At 43.5% G+C, this 24,831-nt stretch overlaps 2 protein-coding genes across 3 annotated transcripts in view; one reads left to right on the forward strand and one right to left on the reverse strand.

The window, feature by feature from the left end:
* Nucleotides 1-6,006, reverse strand: part of DLST (dihydrolipoamide S-succinyltransferase) — a 157,043-nt gene extending 151,037 nt beyond the window's left edge. The window contains exon 1 of the mRNA XM_033951095.1: nucleotides 5,836-6,006. Within this exon, the coding sequence (XP_033806986.1) occupies nucleotides 5,836-5,898 (63 nt within the window). The 5' untranslated portion in view covers nucleotides 5,899-6,006. The remainder of the gene's footprint in view (nucleotides 1-5,835) is intronic.
* Nucleotides 5,924-24,831, forward strand: part of PROX2 (prospero homeobox 2) — a 140,692-nt gene continuing 121,784 nt past the window's right edge. The window contains exon 1 of one of the 2 annotated variants that reach the window (XM_033951094.1): nucleotides 5,924-6,013. Coding sequence is in view for 1 of the 2 variants with exons in the window: in XM_033951093.1 (XP_033806984.1) it covers nucleotides 20,550-20,554 (5 nt within the window). In the remaining variant the exon portion in view is untranslated. Of the gene's footprint in view, nucleotides 6,014-20,398; nucleotides 20,555-24,831 lie in introns of those variants that run through there. The other variant, XM_033951093.1, reaches the window with a different exon arrangement.

Here is a 24,831-nt window from a genome sequence, read left to right on the forward strand (position 1 = left end):
GAAGGCCTGCCAGAGCAATGGTTGATTACTGAATTTGCCCTTTATGCTTCTCATTGATACTCCTGATGGAGGTACTGAAGACACAAAAGGATCCTTAAATAGAAGAGGATGGTATTGAAACAACTTGACAGAATAGCAGCTATATTTGTTTAATGCGCAGGAGTGGTGCTTAATTGGCAGTTCTCCCAGTGGGGAAGTGAAGACAATGCTGAAAGGACTTCTACTGTCTGAGTCCCCTATATGGCAAATATATAGTAGACTAAACCCACTGTAAACTATTACAACCACTATTTATTATTATTTAAATCATTCTTTTTAAAACAATTTTCAACACTAAGGGGTAGGAAATGCTTCAGAGCTGGTGGAAGCTGACTAAGAGGAACCCTAGCAAAAGGTAACTATGATTTTGATTATTCCTCCTGATGTGCATCACTTTGCATCTGTCCACATTATGTAAAATCAGTTTTTATTGATTATCAAGAAACACACAATTATTCCATATGCCTCATCCTATTATTCCTTTAGAAAACTGGTACTCATCTGTTTGATAGATTTGTAACTTGAGATTCAGTTGTTTCTTTTATTTTCAATTCTCTATTTCTAATATTTTAATGTATATTCACTGATTATCCCGTTTCTCTTGTGAACCGTCTAGAACTTTATGGTAGGATGGTATATAAAAATAAAGTTATTATTATTATGACATAAAAACGTAGAAACTAATCCCCTCCCTCCTTCCCAATACTCAACTCTGCGTTCAATAAGATAAAGGCACAGAGACCAAAAAGCATTTGTCCACATTAAATTTCATCTGCCATTTGGATGCCTAGTCTTCCAATTTCCTAAGGTCTGCCTGAAATTTTTCACAGTCCAAAGGTGTTTTGACAACTCTGAATAGTTTTGTCATCTGCAAATTTAATCACTTTGCTTGTTTTTCCAATTTCCAGATCATTTATAAATATGTTAAATAGCCCCAGCCCCAGTATAGATCCCTGCAGAACTCCACTACTCACCCTCCTTCACCGAGAAAAATGGCCATTTAACCCTACCCTCTGCTTTCTGTCTGATAACCAATTCCTAATCCACAGCTGATTATTGTCTCCTATCCCATGACTAATTTTCTCAGGAGCCTCTCATGAGGAACTTTGTCAAAAGCTTTCTGAAAATGTAGATACACTACATTAACCGACTTACCTTTAGCCATGTTTATTCTCACCTTCAAAGAAATCAAGCAAACCATGTTGTTTACCATAGTTTCAACACACTGCATTAGTGAAATCCAAGCTCTTGTTTATTTTGCTCCTTTAAGTACCTTTTTCCCTATAAAATAATAATAACTTTATTTTTCTATATCGCCATAGTCAAGCGACTTCTAGGCGGTTCACATTGAAAGAAGGCTGGACAGTCAGCGAATAACAAGAAGCCTAAAATAGAAAAGTTACATACTAATTTAAGTTCCATGGGAAAATTGGAGCTTCCTGAGAGATTGTAATAGCGTTTACAGAGGGGAATATCATAGAGAGAGAGGGTGGTCTGTTTAGTCAATGAATTTGTCGAAAAGGATGGTTTTAATAGATTTTCGGAATGCATTGTAAGTCAGTTTGGGTTCCTTTTTGCAGTTTCTCAGCCAGACTTGTTGTCTACCGTATTCATTTGGAACATGAAGGTTCTATCCAGGAAGGATTTGTTTCTGCAGCCTGAGATCTTTGGGTATGCAAAAATATTTTTGTTTCTGGTTGTTCGTGTGGGGTTGTGCAGAATGAAGTGAGTTTGCAGGTAGGAAGGTGCTAGTCCCCAGACTTGTATGAAACAGATACATGCAAATTTGAATAGTATTCACGCTTCTATTGGTAGCCAGTGCAGGGGCTAATGTGGTCTTTTTTTCTCAGTCTGAAGATTAAGCAAACATCATTGTTTTGTACTAATCTCAATTTTTTTACTGTTTTTTGTGGGAAACCCAGGTAGATGATTTTGCAGTAGTCAAGGATGGATAAGATCAGCGATTGCACCAGCAACCTGAAGGATGTTGGGTCGAAGTATTTTTTAATGCGCCTTAGCTTCCACAGTGTATAAAAACATTTTTTCAAAAGTAAGTTTGTGTGGTCAGCCATCGTTAGGTGTCATCTAGAGCAGTGATTCCCAACCCTGTCCTGGAGGAACACCAGGCCAATCGGGTTTTCAGGCTAGCCCTAATGAATATGCATGAGAGAGATTTGCATATGATGGAAGTGATAGGCATGCAAATTTGCTTCATGCATATTCATTAGGGCTAGCCTGAAAACCCGATTGGCCTGGTGTTCCTCCAGGACAGGGTTGGAAACCACTGATCTAGAGTGATACCCAGTATTTTTATGGTATTGGATATTCGTGGTTGTTTATTTTTAACGATGTTCTCATAATTTTGTCATTGGGGCTTGCCAAAAGACTTTTGTTTCCTCTGTGTTTAGTTTTAGTTTGAAGGTGGTGGACCATTTTTCAATTTCTGTCATTGTGTTTGAGAGGTTGTCTGTAATTTCATTTGTGATGTCAGTTAAAGGGATTAAAATGGATATGTCATCTGCGTATATGTAGTGCTTTAAGTTTAGTTTTTGTAGAAGGTGACCTAAGGATGTGACGTAGATGTTGAACAGTGTGGGCGATAGGAGGGAGCCTTGGGGCACGCCCGACGGGTTATTCCATGGGTTGGAGTAATGTCCATTGCTGGTTACTCGGTAGGATCTGTTTGTTAGGAATTCTTGGAACCATTTCTTTACCTTTCCCATTGCATCAAGGCACAGTAGCATGATCTCATGGTCTACCAGGTCGAACGCACTGCTGAGGTCTAGTTGTAGGATCAGTGCACTTTTACCTTTGCTAAAAAGATTATAAAGGTGATTTAGTATGGAGGCTATGACGGTTTCTGTGTTGTATTCTTTCCTGAATCCTGATTGGTGTTCACTAAGGATGTTAAATTTGTCTAGGTAGTTTACTAGTTGTAGATTGACCAATCCTTCCTGTATCTTTGTGAAAAGGGGAATACTTGCTATGGGTCTGTAACTGGATGTCAGCACTGTAGAGGTTTTCTGATCTTTGGGGATAGGGGTGATCAGTATGTGTCCCATGTCCTTGTTTAATGTTCCGTTTGTAAGGGCGGTTGTTAGCCATGTAAATAGTTCCTTTTTGAAGTCTGGTAGGGCAACTGTCATGATTTTGGGGGGACATGCGTCAAGTAGACAGTTTGATTTGGTGTATTTGTTGAATAAATTTAGGAAATGATGCCAGTTTGGGAACTCGAAGTGGTCCCAGATCATGTCTGCTCTGGAGTCTTGGTCATGGGGTTCGAGGTAGTGAAGTGTATTTGTTGTGGGTGTGGGTAGAGTTGCTCTTAGGTCTGTGATTTTATTTTTTTTAAAGTTGGCTAGGATTTGGGCAGATGGGGTGCACTCATTGTCCTTTTTCAGGATTCGTGTTGTTTCTGTTAACGTTTTTACTAGTTTGAACAATTCTTTACTGTTTATTTTTGTAGTACCTATTTTTTGTGCATAGTGCTTTGTGCGTTTTTCTTTGATCAGATTTTTGTATATTTTCATTTTTTGTTTCCAGTTTGTCTTGTCTGTTTCTTTGTTATTTTTTGCCAGATTCTCTCCAATTTTCTTAGTTCCTGTTTGGTGGTTAGTAGGTTCTGAGTCAAATCATTCATTTGGTGGTCTATCTTTTTTTATGTATGTTTGGTATGGGGCTATTTGGTCTAAAAGTCCTTTGCTGAAATTTTCCCATCTTGTTGGGAAGTCTTGAATTTCTTTGGTATTGTAGGAGTTGGAGGGTGTTGGTAGATTTAGTTGGTTCGACTAGCCTGTGCCAAGAGGGATAGGTGTGAATAGGTTGGGGAGGGTTGTCTTCATTGCCCCAGCATTTAGAGCAGCGGTGGTATTTTGGATTAGTTGAAGGCGTCTGATTTCTTTTTGACACATACCTTTGTTTAATGAATTGCAGTAGTCTATTTTTGAAATGAGAGAATGAATAAGAATAAAGACTGTTGGTCCAGAATGGTTGCCAGAGATCTTATCATTCGTAGAAACAATTTTTAACTACTGCAGAAATTTATGGGCGATACGTTAATTTGTTAACTATAGGAACACCTAGAATTTTTGTTGTACTGACTAGTTCAATTGTAGTGTTATTGATGGCCAAAGGTGCTATGAGTTGGATATTCTCCTTCCAAGTAAAAAGAATACAGTTAGTTTTAGAAATACTAAAAGAGAGAGCATGTTTTCATTTAACCATAGCCTAATTTTATCTAGTTTTGAGTTGATACTGCTAATATCAAAAGTGTTGGAAGGATCAATGGAGTGAATGAGTTGTATGTCATCTGCGCATGTGTAAACGGTAAAACAAATAGATTGGCAAAGAGTCAGTAGAGGGGCCAGATAGATGTTGATTACTAAGGGGGAAAGAATAGAACCTTGGGGAATACTGAAGTTACTTTTGTAAAGAGAAGATGTGGAATCATTAAAGGATACTGTAGAAGGGTGGTCTGTAAAACAAGAAGTAAGCCATGCTAGGGTTTGATTAAAAATACCAGTACAAGTCCCTGATTGGCTCAGGCCCCTCCCAAGGGAGGAGCCAGAGCCTTAGGCCCCTCCCCATGCATCACATGATGCAACAGGGCAGGGCCTAAGGCCCACATTGTGTCGCAGGAGGGACTGAGTACACATTGTGCTCCCAACGTAAAAGTATGGGGAGGGGGCAGTGGGCATCCCTCCTGCTGTTTGTTTTGCGGGGAAGGAAGGAGAGGGCCCCGATGGCATTTTTCAGCTCGGGGGGGAGGGGGGTTGTGTTTGATGGGCAGGCAGGCAGGCAGGAGGGTGTTTGGTTGGTCGCAGGAGGGGGGCCAATGGCATCACTCCTGCCATATTTTTAGCGTCATGGGGGGGAGCATTGGGTGGCAGGAGGGAGTGGGCATCCCTCCTGCCATTTGTGGGTCGTGGCGGGGGGGGGGGCGGTTTGACAAGTCTGCCTTTCTTTTATTCTTTTTTTTTAATGGGGCATATATTTTGAGTGTGAAACACACTCAAAATATCTGTACCATGGAAAAAAAAAAGAATTAAAAAAAACAGCAGACCTGTCGGTAACAGTTACCGATAGGTCTACAGCAGTCAAACCTGATTCAAAATTGCCAAGCAAATGTTAATGAATGAATCCCTTGGCTATTTTGCATGGGTTGGATCGAACAACACATGGCGAGTCATTTAGTGAATCGGGTGGGTAGCAGCGATCGTTGCTAAACCTGCGAAACAGGTTTAGCGACGATCGTTGACTTTAGTGAATCTTGCCCTTAATTCCAGAGTGAAATGGTGTGGTAGCCGTTAGTCCACTTTTTAAGATAATATAACAAAAGGACTAAAGGCGGTACAAAACCGTAAAAGCGTTTTTTAACGCAGGACGCCACGCTGAATGCTCTGCGCTGCTTCCAACACTCAGATCTCCTACAAGCATTCAGCGCACTGGCCTGCACTAAAAGATGCTTTAAAAAAAAGGGGGGGGGGTGTTAGTGCTTTCTTAGCCTACAGGTTGAGCAGGGGGTTTCAATACATCCCCTAAGGCACCTAAATCCTTTTCAAGTCCTCTTGCCATTTAAGAGCCACATTTGGTCCCATGACTCCAGGCTTGGACGAGCCACTTCTCTCGCTCCGCCACAACGCCCCGACCTTGGCGGAGCCCTTCAAGGTTTCCATGCCGACGCTCTACCGCCGCTGTCCTCGCGGCGGCCTTCTCCCGGAGCGTCCAATCAGAAGAGGCGGCACGCGCCCGCTGCTCTGCGCGTGAAGGAGACAGGGAGGCCCCGCCTCCACTTACCTGCTGCAAAGCGGCGACGGAGCGGCCGAGAGCCCGGGCCAGGCAGCGAGAGCGCGACAGCATGATTCGGCCCAGAGGACGGGACAACAGGCAGCACAGCCGGAGCCCAAACCGGAAGCGGAACCACCAACTGACCACACGGAGGAAATGACGCGCCGGGGTGACGTCAGAGCCGAGCGTGCGTAGTAGGTTCCCTTCGGAGGCTTCCAAAGTGCTATTGAAAGCGGCTTCCATCGCCTAGTAACATAGTAGATGACGGCAGATAAAGACCCGGATGGTCCATCCAGTCTGCCCAACCTGATTCAATTTAAATTTTTTCTTCTTAGCTATTTCTGGGCGAGAATCCAAAGCTTTACCCTGTACTGTGCTTGGGTTCCAAATGCCGAAATCTCTGTTAAGACTTACTCTAGCCCATCTACACCCTCCCAGCCATTGAAGCCCTCCCCAGCCCATCCTCCTCCAAACGGCCATACACAGACACAGACCGTGCAAGTCTGCCCAGTACTGGCCTAGTTCATTATTTAATATTATTTTCTGATTCTAAATCTTCTGTGTTCATCCCACGCTTCTTTGAACTCAGTCACAATTTTACTCTCCACCACCTCTCTCGGGAGCGCATTCCAGGCATCCACCACCCTCTCCGTAAAGTAGAATTTCCTAACATTGCCCCTGAATCTACCACCCCTCAACCTCAAATTATGTCCTCTGGTTTTACCATTTTCCTTTCTCTGGAAAAGATTTTGTTCTACGTTAATACCCTTCAAGTATTTGAACGTCTGAATCATATCTCCCCTGTCTCTCCTTTCCTCTAGGGTATACATATTCAGGGCTTCCAGTCTCTCCTCATATGTCTTCTGGCGCAAGCCTCCTATCATTTTCGTCGCCCTCCTCTGGACCGCCTCAAGTCTTCTTACGTCTTTCGCCAGATACGGTCTCCAAAACTGAACACTACTCCAAGTGGGGCCTCACCAATGACCTGTACAGGGCCATCAACACCTTCTTCCTTCTACTGACTACGCCTCTCTTTATACAGCCCAGCATCCTTCTGGCAGCAGCCACTGCCTTATTGTGTTCAATTCGGCCTATTCCCAGAAGCTCAGCATTTGTGAGACAGGGAGAAATGGGGCTCCTTGTCAGTCTCTCCTCAAGAAATAGCAAGTGAAGGGTAGAGAAACCACAGGAGTGAATTATTGCAAGAGGGCACTGGTACTAAGAAGGGAGGGGGATGAGGCATTGATGGGAACACAGTGGGGCTCATAATCAAAACTTAAACACATCGAAAACAGCTCATTCAAGTGCCCATAATCAAAGCGATTTTCAGGACATGTCAAGGGACTTTTTAGGCCTAGGAATCCTGCTGTGCACCCACCCAGAGCTAAAAGGAGGAGTTGTTAGGGCGGGATTTGTGCCCTGCAAGGATAATCAAAGATTTTGCTAGACATGGTGGGCGGAACTTAAACGTCAGACAATGTAAAAACAGGTATAAGTGCTAAAAAGGTATCCAAAGTGCCCACACACCCTCCCCCAGTGTTCTCTGACCCTCTCGCATCCCCACAAATGGCTAGATTCACTAAACCTCCAAACTGTGCACGATCAGTTTCCATTTGCATGCCGGCCGACTAATTCTGTAAAGGCCTGCGTGCAAATGGGGCGATCGTTAACATGCCCCCTACCCACGGCTAGAACGATCCACGCTCATGCGCACACCCTGACAGTAGTGACAGGAGAAGCAGCCTCCTTTCACTGCTGTCAGGGCTCAGCCCAGATCTCTCTTGCCTGCTTCCTGACACTGTTCCCTGCAGTGCAAGCCCATGGTTTTAAAGCGGGCCTGCACTGTGGGGAACAGCAGCAGCAAGCAGGGAAGACAAATCGGGCATCTGCCCGACACACACCCTCCCCCGCCCAGGCCCTGATCTCTCTTGCCTGTTCCCGGACTCTCCTGCTCTCTACCGCCTTTCCCTGCAGTGCAAGCCCATGATTTTAAAGAGGGCCTGCACTGCAGGGCACTGGCCCAACAAATGCGAGGGCCCCCCCCCAGCGACCCACATATAGCAGGAGGGATGCCAACTCCCTCCTGCCACCAACTAACTCTCAGAGAGGAGCCCGAGGTGCTTCAGCCAATCAGTGCCTTAGGCCCATCCCCGTGCATCACATGATGTGCCGGGGTGAGGCCTAAGGCTGCTATTGCTTAGTGGCGGCCCGGTGAGCAAGAGCAAAAGGACTTTACTCCTGCTCCTGAAGATCATCATAGGAGCAGGAGGGTCCGGGCATCCCTCCTGCTCCCAACTATTTTCAAGGTACCGGGGGGGGGGGGGGCCGGGCCCGACCGCCTGGGTCGACCAGGGGTGGGCCGGGGGTGGGAGGCCTAGGAGCAGAAGGGACTGAGCACCCCTCCTGCTCCCAACTTTAACGTGGTCGGGCCGTTCGTGTGTGGGTGGGCCGGGCCGTGTGGGGGTGAGTTAGTTGGTGGCAGGAGGGAGTTGGCATCCCTCCTGCCATATTCACGCGGGCAAGAAGGGCAGCGTCACGTGGTGGCAGGAGGAAATGGGCATCCCTCCTGCTATATGTGGGTTGCTGGGGGAGGCCTCGGTCTTTTTTTTGACAGGTCTGCCTATCTTTTCATTTTTTTTATGGGGCAGATATTTTGCATGTGTAACACATGCAAAATATTTGTGCCATGGAAAAAAATGAATAAAAAAGACAGGCAGGCCTGTCAAAAAACCTGCAGACCTGTCAGTAACTTAGTTACCGACAGGTCTACAGCAGTCGGGTTTGTCAGTAGTAAAACCCGACTCAAAATAGCCAAGCAATTGTTAGTGAATCAATCGCTTGGCTATTTTGCATGGGAGGGTCGGGATCGGATCGCTTGAATAGTGCAGGAGGGAAATTTGGTCGCAAAGGGCTCGCAAACCGATCGGTACATGATCGGTTTGCTTAGTGAATCCTAGCCAAAGATCAGAATAAAAACAGACGCCTGTCTCCAGAACATACTGCTCTATTGCCATGTCTGGGTGGAACTTAGGCTTTTTTTTGGCTGACGTAGTGGTGGTCTGGGCATTTAAATAGCTGAACATAAAGGCAGTCCATTATCATAAAAAACCTCCTTTTGGATGTTTTTTTTGAGAATGAATAAATCAATGATTGGCTAACCTGAATAACTTCTTGGAGGGATTGTTTAATCTAGTGAAAACCGAGGAAAAAAATCTAGCTGAGCATTTGGTTTCTTCTGATTTCCGGACCAAGTTCCAGGGCCCCAGGGACAATAGTTACCATTCTCCTTGTGGCAAATGCTCAGTGTGTGCCATTTCTATCTCCAGCAGCCATTGGATCCATCCTACCACCAGGAAAGTCTATCATCTCAGATCCAATACCACTTGTAAGTCTAACTATGTTGTATATGTAATTTCTTGTCCCTGCAAACTTATCTATGTAGGATGTACCACCCGCAGCATTAGGACCAGACTTATTGAACATCGGAGCTGCCACAAAACTGGAAAGACCACTGCTCCCATGGTATTCCACAATACCACCCATCAACATGATTTTTCCCAGCTCAGATGGTGCATTTTAGAACAAGTTCCCTCGTCCTTTAATGGTGACAAGCATACTTACTTGCTTAAACGAGAAAACTTTTGGATTTTCCAATTCAGATCCTATTTTCCTAAAGGACTAAATGAGAATGTGGGCAGATGCTTTATTAATTAGTTCCTTTTACTTTTCCGTCTAGTTTTTTAGTATGAGGCACGTTCTGACGTTGCACGTTTTTTTACGTCATTCCGGTATTTAGGACGCTGCTCCTGCTGACTCTCCATGGCGTTCTTATACTCCTGAGACGCCATCATTACTTTCCGCGGCGATAGTTTGAAATAACTTCTTTACGCTCTGGAATCTCGAGCCGACATCAGAAAAGAATCTTCTGTCGGGCGCAATCTACACACTATCCGCTCCTGAGGAAGAGAACGAAACGGAGCTCTGTCGAGTGGTAGTATTTTCCATCTGATTAGGACTATCAAGTACTCCTCGAGGATTTTAGGTTTGGCTTTTTACACAGTGTATTTTCCAGAAATGACTGTATGAACGTATTTGATTTGACAAAGTGATTTCATGCATTGTCTGGTATGCCTTAGAAGTGACTCCATGAACTCATTCAGATTCTGTGAAATGTTTTCATGAATTGTTCATTTGTTAGCAATGCATGTTAGTGATTTCTAGCTTTTTTGTTAACAAGTACTTTATATATATTTTTTCATCATACATTCACTACTGCACTTTGGATTATAGTATTTATGCTATTTATTTATTTATTGATACATTAGCATCAGCTGTGGGGGCTTGATACCAATCTACTTTCCACACTGTATTTTTCAGCACAGATACATACTTGTTTAGGTTGTAGCACTTTACATTACATTACATTACATTATATAACTGGCTTATATTCCGCCTGTACCTTTCAGTTCTAAGCGGATTACATCAGAACGATAACTGGACATTTCCAGGAAGAGAAATACAAATTACAATTAAGGCGTAAGGTCTAAAGCAATTTTGATGAGTAGATTCTAAGAGGGGGAGAGAGGGGAAAAGGAAGGGATTAGGACGTTTGGGTGAATTTCTTGAATAGTAGGGTCTTGATTTCTTTGCGGAAAGCCTTGAGGTCAGTTGATGCTGTCAGTAGGTTGGTGATGGAGGGGTCCAATTGAGCTGCATGTGTTGCAAGTAAGTTGTCATACATCTTTTTGCGTTTAGTTCCTTTAAAAGGGGGGAAGGAGAAAGGGGATTGGGTTCTCCTGTGTCTGGTTGAGAGGTTCCTGTTTAGATGGTTGTTTAGGTGGGTGGGTGCCGTTCCGTTTAAGGTTTTGAATAAAATACAGTATAGTTTGAATTGGATGCGGGCTTGTATTGGAAGCCAGTGTGAGTCTAGGAAGGCGTTGGTGATGTGGTCAAATTTTCCAAGGGAATAGATCATTCTGAGGGCAGTGTTCTGCACGGTCTGTAGTTGTTTTATTAGGTAGGTAGGACAAGAAAGGTAGAGGATATTGCAGTAATCCAATAGACTTAGGACTAGGTATTGAACTATGAGTCTGAATTGTTCTTTTTCAAAGAATTTTCTGATTTTGCGAAGGTTGCGCATGGTGAAGAAAGCTTTTTGTGTGATTTTGTTGATTTGCACCTGAAGAGTGCAACCTCTGTCTACTGTTACTCCAAGGAGTTTGAGAGTGGGTTGTAGGGGATATTTGGTGGTTTTTATTTCTAGCTCAGTTATAGAAGGGGTTTTGTCCTTTTCAAGCGGTAGAAATTTCGTTTTATCTGGGTTGAGCTTCAGTTTATGTTCTGTCATCCATTTTTCCACTTTAAAGGTCATTGTATTTATTCAGCATTAGCACTTTATCATAGACACTAGGTAGCATCGTGGGAATTTTTACTAAGCTTTTTTATTTCTTGGAGGGACTGTTCAATGTGATTTTTCATGTGATTCACATAATATGGACCAAATGATGTATGAGGTAGTGCTTATTTAGACTTTGTCTGATGCTGGTCATCCATAAGTCACTACCTGAGCTCAATACCCCTCGTTTATATCCTAAGAGCTCATACTGAGGCCCTTTAAATGGTTTTCACTAGATTAAACAATCCCTCCAAGAAGTTTTTCAGGTTAGCCAATCATTGATTTATTTATAAGTAGGACTTTTGGCAACTGTTTAGTCCAGAAGGTTAGTTTTTTGAGAATGGACATTTTCCCTGCTTCTACTTTCAGCGTTTAGGAGACTTAGACATTTTTTTTTTTTATGATGTCCCTCCACGCCTATGAGGTTTTTGCCTGAACACCTTAAACCTCTTTTGTGGTGGTGGAAGGGTCAGTTTCTGAGGGTTTTTTCCTCCCTTTTGGGCTTATTTTTGGCTTGTGGTGTAGCTTTTCTCCTTTATAGTGCATTGTCCATGTGAAAGTCACTTGTTTGCGATTTTTGCTTTCAGTGTGATGTCGAAGTGAAGAGCCATTGGGAACATCTAGCCATAGCCCTCCCCAGAAGCTGCGATATTCATTTGTGAACCAGGATCTCTGTCAGGTGGAATGAGACAAGTACCGCAATGATTTTTGATACAAGCAAGTGAAGCGTTTCTTGATTTTTTTTTTTTTTTTGATTAATGCTGTGGGATGGTTATTAAATACATGGACTGGGTTATGTTTCTATTTTTGATGTATTAAGCAACAGTATACCAGTATGTATTTTGAATAGATTGTGGAGATTTGTTTGCCAATGATAGAGTCTGTATTTTAAATTAGACAATGCTCTTAAAGTGAGGCTTTTTTTCGACCTTCTTTGACTGGATATGAACTATTTTGATTTTTGATGTATTTGGTTCAAGTCATCCTATGATATGGTAGTTGATATCACCCATTATTACAATGTTGCCCAATGTGCCAGCTTTCCTAATTTCTATAAACATTTTTTCATTTGTCTGTTCTTTCTGTCCTTCCCTTCATAAATGGAATTTCACCACTATCTGTTTCACTTAAGAACATAAGAATTTGCCGCTGCTGGGTCAGACCAGTGGTCCATTGAGCCCAGCAGTCCGCTCACACGGCGGCCCCCAGGTTAAGGACCAGTGCCCTAACCGAGACCAGCCCTACCTGCGTTCGTTCTGGTTCAGCAGGAACATGTCCCAGTAGCATACCAAGTGGGGCGGTCTGCCCCAGGTGCACGCCCCAAGGAGGTACACAGCTGGCCACCCTCCAGTGTTCTCCCTAGGCCGGCAAACTGCGGCTCGCGAGCTGCATGCGGCTCTTAGCCACTTGAGCGCCACTGCCGCCATCGGGAACAGGCCGGCGCCGAGTTCTCCCTGCTTTTCCCTGCGGGGCCAACCAACAATCGCCGCCCGACATCAATTCTGATGTCGGAGAGGATGTTCTGGGCCAGCCAATCGCTGCCTGGCTGGCCTGGAACATCCTCTCCAATGTTAGAATTGACATCAGGCGGCGAGAGTTGGTCGGCCCCACAGGGAAGAGAAGCAGGGCGAAGTCGGCGGCGGCCTGTTCCAGATGGCGGCAGTGGCAGCCTATTCCCCAGCGGCGGTGACAGCATTTTTGCAATGGCGGTGGCATGGGGGAGGGGAGGGAGAAAGAAAGAAAGAAAGGGGGGGGGACAGGGAGCCAGAAAGAAAGGGGCCCCTCTTTTAACCCTTTGTCAATCCATTGGGTTCACAGTATATGCTTATGCAGATGATTTCCAACTTCTGCACACAATTGATCCCACAAGTTCACACGACATTTCTAACATTAACCAAAAGCTAGCCAAAATCCATGACTGGCTAAATGTCAATAAGCTATCCCTAAGCATCAACAAAACTACTACTGTGCTCTTTTCAGGGAAAGAAGGGATACAACTTATTAACCCAGTCTTAATCGATAATAAGCCACTCAATCAAACTAACAACACAAAAATTTTGGGAGTACTAATAGATAATAAACTCACGTTTCGTTCGCACATCAGTGCATTGGTCAAAAATTGTTTCTACAAGTTGAGGATGATACGATCACTAGTCCCCCTCCTTGATAAACTCTCCCTTAATACACTAGTTCATTCCCTAGTAATATCTAAACTAGATTATTGTAATTCTTTATTAAAAGGGGCATATTTAAAAGACATAAGGCGTCTTCAACTTATATAAAACACAGCAATAAAGATAATTTCAGGCTCAAAAAAATTTGACCATGTCACACCTTTACTGCAAAAAGCTCACTGGTTACCAATAACATATAGGATTACATATAAAATAGCTCTTTTAGTCTTCAAGACAATACAGACCAACACACCGGCATTTATAGATAGGCTTCTGATTCCACATAACTCATCGAGAGTTCTTAGATCATCTTCACAGTTTACCCTTAACGTTCCTTCCTTGAAAATTATCGGAACACTCCGTGCTTCTATCTGTTCTGTAACAGCTCCAATGACTTGGAATTCTCTTCCTTTATATATAAGACTCGAACAAGATTTGCAAAAACTTAAGAGTAGCTTAAAGTGCCTTCTTTTTAAAGAAGCCTTTAACTGAAAATATAAAGTTCATTCAAGAGGTAATACTTTACAATTTCTGCCATCTCCAAAACAAGATTTCTAATAGCTCTCTTATTCGACCCTCACTTCTGCCAGCAATCCTCTTCTTCCTACCCTCCTAATGTACTTCCCTTATATGTACTTTTTCTTCAAAAATTGTACTTCCTCCCTTCTTTCCTATTGTTTCCCGTGGTTTTAAAAAGCAATTACCCATGTTGGTCTGATCAATGTATTATGTATAAGTGATTTCTCTAAAATCATATTTTTATCTTTTGTACAACGCTTTGTAATTTGGAAAAGCGTTCAATCAAATAATATGAATAAACTTGAAACTTGAAAAAGAAAAAAATGGGACACGGAGAGAGAGAGAAAGACAGACAGACATAAAGAAAGAAAGGGGGCATGGAGAGAGAAAGAAAGAAGGGGGCAGGGTGAAAGAAACGGAGCACAGAGAGTCAGAAAGACATCCAGAAAGAAAGGGGGCATGGAGAGAGAAAGAAAGAAGGGGGCATGGAGAGAGAAAGAAAGAAGGGGGCAGGGTGAAAGAAAGAAAGAAATGGGGCACAGAGAGAGAGATAGAGAGAAAGAAAGAAGGGGGCAGGGTGAAACAAAGAAAGAAATTGGGCACAGAGAGAGAGAGAGAAAGACAGACATACAGAACAAAAAGGGGCATGGAGAGAGAAAGAAAGAAGGGGCAGGGTGAAACAAAGAAAGAAATGGGGCATGGAGAGAGAGAGAGAAATCAGACATACAGAACAAAAGGGGGCATGGAGAGAGAAAGAAAGAAAGAAATGGGGCACAGAGAGAGAGAGAAAGACAGACATACAGAAAGAAAGGGGACATGGAGAGAGAAAGAAGGGGGTAGGGTGAAACAAATAAAAAGTTGGGGGAGGGAATGAGGTCTGGAGAGAGGAAGCATACAGGAGGCTGAAAGAAAGAAAGAAATATTGGATACACAGTCAGAAGAATAAAGTGCAACCAGAGACTGATGAAATTATCAAACAAAGGTAGGAAAAATGATTTTATTGTCAATTTAGTGATCAAAATGTGTCCATTTTGAGAATTTATATCTTCTGTTTATATTTTACACTATGGCCTCCTTTTACTAAACTGCAATAGCGTTTTTTAGTGCAGGGAGCCTATGAGCATCGAGAGCAGCATGGGGCATTCAGCGCAGCTCCCTGCGCTAAAAACTGCTATCGCGGTTTAGTAAAAAGGGAGGGGTATTTATCTATTTATCTATTTTTGTATAGTTGTTACTGAGGTGACATTGCATAAAGTCATCTGCCTTGACCTCTTTGAAAACCCGCAGAATATAAATGATAATTAACATTTTCTCTGCGTACAGTGTGCTTTTTGTTTTTAAAATTTTATTGTTGGTAGATCATTTTGACTTGGCCACGAAGGTAAGGGGGAGGGAGGGAGGGAAGCTGCTGAAAGACATCTAGTAATCCTTGCAGGCTTGACTGTGCAGGGAATTATTTTTGTAAAATCATGTTTTGTTATGTGACTGGAATTATTTAGACTTTAATCTCTATGAATGAATAGAATGAAAATGATATAAAATTACTTGCTTGATTTTATGTGCATGCGCTGAAGGAAAGTGGGCTGAGGACGCTGAAGGGAAATTGGGAAGAGAGAGTGGGGAGAAGACGCTGATTTATAAATTGACAATTGTACAGAATATTGTTTATTTTTATACTTTAATATAATAAGTTCAGTATAAAACAATTCAAGGCTTGTGTGGATGGAATCAGATGATTTGCGGGGATGGGGATCAAGCTGACTTGGAGGGGACAGAGACAAATTTTTCCCCCCTGTCATTCTCTAGGCTCTGCCACGAATCGATTTCGACTACGTTTGGACATGTGGGGTGTCAGTCGGGTTGACGTAGCCATCGTAGCGCAAGCGGGCACGGGGTATGGCTCTAAAAAAAATCTTAATCGTTGTACTGCTGATTTTGGCTCTTTTTACTAATGAGTTTGCCTACCACTGCCCTAGGGCCTATTAGCCGGGCGCTGCGCCCGGATAATTTAGATAATTGCCTGGCTGCCATCTATCGCGAATCCTGCCGCTGCTCAACATTTAAAAAAAAACAACCCCTGCCTCTCACCGGTTTTGCAATTTCCCACCTTAGCCCGTAGCGAACTCATGCTTCGGGGCTTTAAGGTGTGCGTGCCAGCTTCCCTTCTCTTCCCTCCGAAACTAGAAGTTACGTTCCGAGGGGGGGAGGAGAAGAGAAGTCGGCAAGCACACGTTCGAGCCCCGGAGCATGAGTTCGTTAGGACTAAGGTCAGCGACGGAGGGAAGCTAAGGGAGACAGGTGAGCGATGGAGGCAAGTTAAAATTTGTCTTGCTGCTCTTCCTTGCTTCGGGCCTTCCTGGCTGCCAGGTCCCGCCTACTTTTTGTTTCCGCAAAGGTAGGACCCAGCAACGAGGAAGGCCCGAAGCAAGGAAGAGCAGCAAGTGGTCAGCAATGGAGGGAAGCTTGCGACTGCGCCGATGGGAAGAGAAATGCTGCTGCTGCTGCACCCAAGGAGGTTGGGGGAAGAGAAATGCTGTTGCTGCACCCAAGGGGGGGAGGAGGAAGAGAGATGCTGCTGCTGCTGCACCCAGTTGGGGATGGGGCAAGAGAGAAGTGCTGCTGCTGCACCCAATTGGGGAGAGAGAGGGGAGAAGGAACACCAGGGAAGGGAGAGGAAAGAGATGCCAAGATCATGGAAGTAAAGGAAAGGAGCTACCAGACCATGGAGGGGGGGAGATGTCAGTGGGGAGAGGGAGAAGGAAGAAAGGAGAGAAAGGAAGGAGAAGAGATGCTAGATAATGGAGTGGCAGGGGGAGACGGAAGGAGAGGAGAGAGATGGGCATGGGGGGAAGGAAGGGAAACTAAAGGAGACAAAATGCCAGACCAGAGGGAAAGAAAGGGGAGGAGGTGCCAGAGGGAGAGATAGGAGAGAGATGTCAGGGCATGGGGAGAGAGAAGGGAAGGAGATAGAGATGCCAGACCATGGGGTGGAATGGGAAGGAAGGAAGGAAAGGAGAAGAGAGAGATGCCAGAGCATAGGGGAGGGGGTAAAGCCAAAATGAATCATGTACAAAGGAGAGAAAGGGCACAGGATATACACTTTATTGAAGGGACATAGAAAGAGGGAAGATGCCATATGGAACACAGAGAGGGTGGACAGTGGATGCAAGGGGCAGAGAGAGGGTGGACAGTAGATGGAAGAGGTAGAGAGAAAGAGAGAGGACACAAGCTGGGTGGAAGGGGTAAAGAGAGGGCAGATGTTGCATGGAAGGGAGAGAGGACAAACGCTGTATAGAAAGAAGAGAGCAAAGAGAAGATGATTAAAGCAGAAACAACAAAAGGTAGAAAGATTTTTTTTGTTGCTTTACTTAGAATCAAGTAGCATTGTAACTATATTGATAAAATTTTATAAATAGGAAATGGAAATAAGGCAATTTTTTGGACTAAACCCTTTTCCTCAGGTCAGGACAGGATACCATAACAGTACTGTTCTGAAGAAAGATTTGGCCTCTGAAAGCTAATTGAAAAATGGATTAGTCCAATGAAATGGTATTTTCTTATTTCTCATTATTTGTTTTATTTCTATTTGTTAATTTGTAAAGTGGCGATTGTTATATATCAGTTTTTTCAAATTTACATCTACTGTCTTTATATTTTGCACAGTATTAGAGGACATGTGTTACTGTTTTTGTGGTGTTGTGGTGTTGCATTGTATGCAGAGTCTGGTTTCTTGGCGGTTCAGTTTAACTTTTGTTTACATATTTCTATTTTTAGTTTGTGATTATTCCATATTGGGCGAGGGTGTATCTCTGTTCTGTGTGTATGAAAAGGACATAGTTTTCAGTTGGCATTGACTGCAGGATCAATTGACTGGGCGGGATCTGGCTTGTTTAGTTTTATAATGTATGTGTTGGTGTTCTAGTGCTCACTGCAGTGTTTAAGATGCTGCCTTTTCCTAGGTACACTCTTGTTGTGCGATATGTGGATTGTTACTAAAAATCATATTTTTCATATAGATGGGGGGGGGATGTCAACAAATGATGGGCCCCGGGTGTCACACATGCTAGGTACGCCACTGACATGTCTAACTCTGTCTTGAATCCCTGGGGGGTGTTTTCCCCTATAACAGATTCCGGATAAGCATTCCAGTTCTGTACCACTCTCTGGGTAAAGAAGAACTTCCTTAGGTTTGTACGGAATCTATCCCCTTTTAACTTTAGAGAGTGCCCTCTCATTCTCTCTACCTTGGAGAGGGTGAACATCCTGTCTTTATCTACTAAGTCTATTCCCTTAAGTATTTTGAATGTTTCGATCATGTCCCCTCTCAGTCTCCTCTTTTCAAGGGAGAAGAGGCCCAAATCTCTCACTATATGGCAACTCCTCCAACCCCTTAACCATTTTAGTTACTGGCCCTTTCAAGAAGTACTGTGTCTTTCTTTATGTACGGCGACCAGTGCTGGATGCAGTATTCCAGGTGAGGGCGTACCATGGCCCGGTACAGCGGCATGATAACTTTCTCTGATCTGTTTGTGATCCCCTTCTTAATCATTCCTAGCATTCTGTTCGCCCTGTTCGCCGCCACCGCACATTGCGCAGACGGCTTCATCGACTTGTCGACCAGTACTCCCAAGTCTCTTTCCTGGGGGATTTCTCCAAGTATTGCCCCGGACATCTTGTATTCGTGTATGGGATCTTTGATACCGACATGCATTACCTTACACTTATCCACGTTGAACCTCATTTGCCATGTCGCTGCCCATTTCTCGAGCATGGTTAGAATGTTTATTTTGTTTGACTCAATTCCCTCTTTAACATATAGCGAAACCTCCCATCCAATTTGATCTGATCTTTCCTTGCCATATAATTTTGACCCTGATAACAGTGTCCTATTGATTGTCCTTGCACTGGCCCTCTCAGATACTTATTAGATCTACATTTAGTGGCATATATTTACCAAAGATTCAAATTATCACTACAAAACAAAAGTACCACACAAGCCAAGAAAGCTAGCTTAATACTTAAGTGAAAGAAAAGCCTCAGACAAACGGAGAGGTGTACCCACACTCTTCCACCCAAGCATCATAGGCAAAAACTTTCGCACAAGTTTAAAGTTAGCAGGTGGGAGCAAAAAAATAGCTGAGAATGATTAATGTGTGGTGCTTTTGTTTTGGAGTGATATTTTGAATCTTTGTATTATACTTCCCTCCATTCCTCCCTGTTTTTTTGTGGTTGTATATTTACCAAATACACAATTAGGTGACAATGAGGCATGTGTGGTGCAGTGGTTATAGCTACAGGCTGTGGGTTCAAATCCCATGCTGCTCCTTGTGACCCTGGGCAAGTCACTTAATCCCCTGTTGCCCCAGATACATTAAGCAGAGTGTGATCCCACTGGGACAGACAGGGAAAAATGCTTTGAGTGCCTGAATGTAAACCACAATAAGTAGTTTATAAATACTACAAATAAATAATAAATTTTCAAAGCACTTAGACACACTAAGTTCCATAGGTTACAATGGTACTTTGTGTTTCTAAATCTTTTGAAAATGAATCCCAGTGTCTGAAGATCTCAAGCTGGAATAACAGTATAATAAGGCTATGGCCAAAGCCAAAGAGAGGAGATGTTAATGTCCCTCTAGAGGTCATTGGCGAGGCTTCACTTGGAGCATTGGGTTCAACAAACAAAACCATGAAAAGAGACTTGAAGAAAAGGAGGGACAGGGGAGATATAAAATAAAAAGTTTGGGAAGGGTTCGAAATAGAGGACATGAACTGTGGCTGCGGAGTGGTAGACTTAGAGTACCAGAGAGGGTGGTAGATGCCTAGAATGCCCTCCCAGTGGAGGTGGTGGAGACCAAACCAGAGATTTCAAAAAGCAAAGCAAAGCTTAAAACACATAACAGGGAAACCCACAAGAGTGGGGGTCAAACAAATACAGGAGCAGGGTTTGTTCCACAATGAAGGAACTCTTTATTCATCCACACATAAACCATACTCAAAGGGGTTTACATACAGGTACTTCAAGCATTTTCCCTGTCTGTCCCGGTGGGCTCACAATCTATCTAATGTACCTGGGGCAGTGAAGGATTAAGTGACTTGTCCATGGTCACAAGGATTTGAACCCACAACCTCAGGGTGCTGAGGCGTAGTTCTAATCACACATATGTAGAGATGGCTGTGTTCAACCAGGATGTCTCAGTTCCTGTCTGTAAAATGTGGCACCAGATGAACTAAGTCTGTTTTACATTTGTCTTTTCCTTTCACAAGAGCTAGGTTCATAGCTGGGGCTTATGAAAATCAATTCTGACTGAGTGCAGCAGGGCTGTTTGCTAGATCTCTCTCCCTATCTACATATTTATAACTTTCCTGCTGTTGATTGGGTATGTGCAGACAGACGCTGCATTGCATCATAAGTATTTAGACTTCAGGGCTGTCTTATCTCCCTACCCACCCACTATTCCTCCATAAGGGAAGCACCAAAACACCCTGGATCCCAGCAAAGGTAAGGCACAGAAAGCTTCTCCTCTCTCCTGCAGTCCAAAAGGATACACAGCTCTGCTGCCTCTTGCACCTGATCTGCACCAGCACATGCAAGCATAAGGGGGAAAAAGAACTGCGAGCAAGGAAAAGGACAGATGAGGTACGTTCAGGATACAATTTACATTTTCAATCTGCTGCTCCAAACCCCCCGTAAATCATTGTGTTTGAAACCTTTTGAAGTAGCACATCTTATGCCTAAAGAATATAACTGCTGCAACTTCTAATAGGAAAATATTTCACCCCCCCCCAATAAAACATTGTGTTACAAGTGCTCAGAAACTATTGACTTAAAGAATTGACAAGTCTTTAGCATCAATGTTTTCTCTGTGAAATTATATGCTACCTTAGAACTTTGTACAAGCATTAGAACCTGAAGCTTTTTTCCTTTAAATTGTTGGATTGAACCATTTTCTTAATAGATAAAATTCCCAAAGTCTCTTTCTTGATTTGACAAGATTTTAAGTTCTCTAGAGTAGGAACTATCTCATTTGCTCGTATATGTCTATGTAGCTCTAGTAATGATACAAAATTGACATGCAGTAGAAAGTACAGTGTCTCCAATGTGTCTGTATGGCCCTGTGAACCTCTAGTACTGCTATAAAAGTGATAATTAGTAGAAAGTGCAGTCACCCCAGTGCCTCTCACATAGATTGTAAGGGTCTGTCTCATGTAGACGTCTACAAAAGTGATACTTAGTGGACAGGCTAGTGAAATTCCTGGAATCCATGGGCTTATAAGATCTGACCAGAAACAACAACACCCACAAAGGTGAAACTGCCCACAGAACTGGATTAAAACTTGTACTTTGTCAATTCTGAACAAGACATATACCGGTAACCCGACACTGATAGTGTTTCGGCTCTTGCCCGTCTCAGGGTTCTTTATACTCTTTAAAATAATGCGTCCAAATATAGGAAAAATCCACTTCTCAAATTTGCAAAAATCTCGCTCTCACATGAAACTCTCAAAATGGCAGACTGACCTTTGTGGGTGGTGGTGTTTCTGGTTGGACTCCTTTTTCTGTTATCTGGCTTATAAGATGCATGGTTTTACCAAAGGAAAATCCTGAGAAGTTAGGTAGCTAGATGTGGTCTTTTTGGATTTCAGTAAAGCCTTTGACATGGTTCCTCATAGGAGACTTGTAAAGAAGTTGAACCAGTTGAAATTAGGACCCAAAGTGGTAAGTGAACTAGAAACTGTTCAACTGACAGATGGTAGAGGGTGATAGTGAGAGGAATTCATTCAGAGAAAAGAAAGGTGAGTATTAATTCCCTCAGGGATCGGTGTTGAGGCCGATTCTATTCAACATAAGAACATAAGCATTGCCTCTGACGAGTCAGACCATAGGTCCATCACGCCCAGCAGTCCGCTCCCGCAGCAGCCCCCCAGGTCAAGGACCTGTAGTGATCTATTACTCAAGGGCGTTTTGTATTGTATAGTAACTCTCTAATTATACCCCTGGATCCCCTTTCCCTTCAGGAACTCGTCCAATCCCTTTTTGAATCCCAAAATCGTACTCTGCTCAACCACCTCCTCTGGAAGCGCATTCCAGGTGTCCACCACCCTCTGGGTGAAGAAGAACTTCCTAGCATTTGTTCTAAATCTATCTCCCCTCAATTTTTTTGAGTGCCCTCTAGTTTTTGTTGCCCCTGCCAGTCTGAAGAATCTGTCTCTCTCTACCTTCACCATACCCTTCATGATCTTATAAGTTTCTATCATATCCCCTCTAAGTCTCCGCTTTTCCAGGGAAAAGAGCCCCAACTTCTCCAGCCTCTCAGCATATGAGAGGTTTTCCATGCCCTTTATCATTTTTGTTGCTCTTCTCTGGACCCTCTCGAGTATCGCCATATCTTTCTTTAGGTACGGCGACCAGTACTGGACGCAGTATTCCAGATGCGGTCGCACCATTGCCCTGTACAGCGGGAGGATAACTTCCTTGGTTTTGGTAGTGATACCTTTTTTGATAATGCCCAACATTCTGTTCGCCTTTTTTGAGGCCGCTGCGCATTGCGCTGCCGGTTTCATTGTTTTATCCACCAAAATCCCCAAGTCCTTTTCTAGGTTGCCTTTTCCCAATGTCATCCCCCCCATTGTGTAATTATACATCGGGTTCCCTTTCCCTATGTGCATAACTTTACATTTCTCTACATTGAAGCTCTTCTGCCATTTATTTGTCCACTCAGTCAGTTTGTTCAGGTCCCTTTGGAGTTCTTTACATTCCTCAACAGATCTAACTGTACCGGAGAGTTTTTTGTCATGCGCAAATTTTACAACTTCACACTTTGTCCCTGTTTCCAAGTCATTAATAAATATATTGAATAGCAGCGGTCCCAGCACTGACCCCTGTGGGACGCCACTTGTGACCCCTTTCCAGTCAGAATAGTGTCCCTTTATTCCTACCCTCTGTTTCCTGTTTGCCAGCCAGTTTCTGATCCATCTGTGTATGTCCCCTTCCACCCCGTGGTTCCACAGTTTCTTTAGAAGGCGCTCATGAGGTACCTTGTTGAAGGATTTCTGGAAGTCCAGGTATACTATGTCTATGGGGTCACCTTTGTCCAAATGTTTGCTTATCCCCTCGAAGAAGTGCAGCAGGTTTGTTTGGCAAGATCTTCCAGTACAGAAACCATGCTGGCTTGTTCTCATCAGCTTATTTTTTTCTATGTGCTCACTGATACTGTCCTTGATTAATGATTCGGCCATCTTTCCCGGAACATATTTGTGAGGAGCATTGCCAAAGAATTAGAAGGAAAAGTTAGAGTTTATGCAGATGACACAAAGTTTTGCACCAAGTGGATGCCCAGGAGGAGTGGCAACATAAGAAGCAGTTAAAATTTAAGGTGAACAAGTGTAGAGTGATGCACATGGGGGTATAGAATCTCCTCAAAAAAGGTCATATTTGCTAGAGGGTAAGAGGCTAATAAGCACAGACATGGAGAAGGACCTTGGGATGATCATTTTGGAACAACTTAAGAAGGATGCTAGGTTGCATAGAGGCATAGCCAGGAGAAGAAGAGGTATGAATTAGAGAATGATGCAGTGACAAAATTCATCCCCATTCCTGTTCCCGTGGATAAGGGTGGGAAACCATCCCGTGTCATTCTTTAGTGTCTATCTCAATCTCAGTCCTTCTACACCAGCATTCTTCAATGCAAGGCTTGAGAGTCAGTGGTTGTATCCATCCATATGCCGATTCTTCCTTCTCTCCTTAAAGAATGAACGAGTTGTGGCTGCTGTCCTGGGGAACCCCTACTATTTTTTTCTCACTCCCTGGCGACAAGTTTGTGCCCAGTTGAAATTAAATTTTCAGACTACACCTCTCTTTCCCATTTGTGGAAATGGCTCCTTTCTACCAGGTATGACAGCTGCCGGATTTCTGGAGGATAGGAGGGGAAACATTTCCTATTTGTATTAGATCCTTACTGATGAGGGTACTCCATCAACACTTTCCCAGTTGCGCACTGCTTAAGGTTGGAGCAGATTGGATGTCTTTTCTTACCTCCAACTCAGGCACTATGTGACTTCTTTGCCTTCCTCGGCACTGCTTGCTACAGTATATGAACACCTGTCCAATGTTTATTGGTTAGATGCCCAGCTGATGGTACCCCTTAAATATTTTCGCTATTCACTGTTGGAATTTTCTCCTTCTTTAGATTTTGCTAAGGTGGTCCAGGCTTGGAATACTGAATTGAAGATTAAGTTGCAGGGTCTTCACATACGCTTCCTGAAATTGCTTCATGGCCTTTTGCCTGACATTTCCTACTTTGAAATGGGCTATAAATTTCTTTGTAGGCTGTACATAGCACCTTGGCACGCAGCATATAGAGCAACACTCATCTCTGCAGGCTCTTGCCCGAAGTGTGGTTACCCTAAAGTCACCCTGTCACTCATGTTTTGGGACTGTCACTCGGTGCGAACTTTCTGGTCTGCTATCTTCTCCAAGGTTGGCTGTATGTGGCAAACCAGATGGCATTGTAATAGTTATAGTCTGTTTTAGCTTTTTGACCTTCAACATCTTATACCCAGAGGCCTTAAGGGCAGTGGCGTACCTAGCGTATGTGACACCCGGGGCCCATCATTTTTTGACACCCCCCCCATCTGTACGAAAAATATGATTTGTAGTAACAAGCCACACGTCACACATGAGTACCTAGGAAAAGGCAGCATCTTACATACTGCAGTGAGCAGTACAACAGCAATACACCCATTGTAAAACTAAACAAGCCAGACTAGTACAGATCAATCCTACACCGTCAATCCTAACAGAAAACTATGTCTTTCGAACACACAGAACACAGAAAACACCTTCGCCTAGTATGGAATATGTCATTACAAACTAACCCCTCCCCCTTTTACAAAACTGTAGTGTGGATTTTAGCC

The sequence above is a fragment of the Geotrypetes seraphini genome, chromosome 7 (genome assembly GCF_902459505.1).
Source record: "Geotrypetes seraphini chromosome 7, aGeoSer1.1, whole genome shotgun sequence".
Classification (NCBI taxonomy): domain Eukaryota; kingdom Metazoa; phylum Chordata; class Amphibia; order Gymnophiona; family Dermophiidae; genus Geotrypetes; species Geotrypetes seraphini.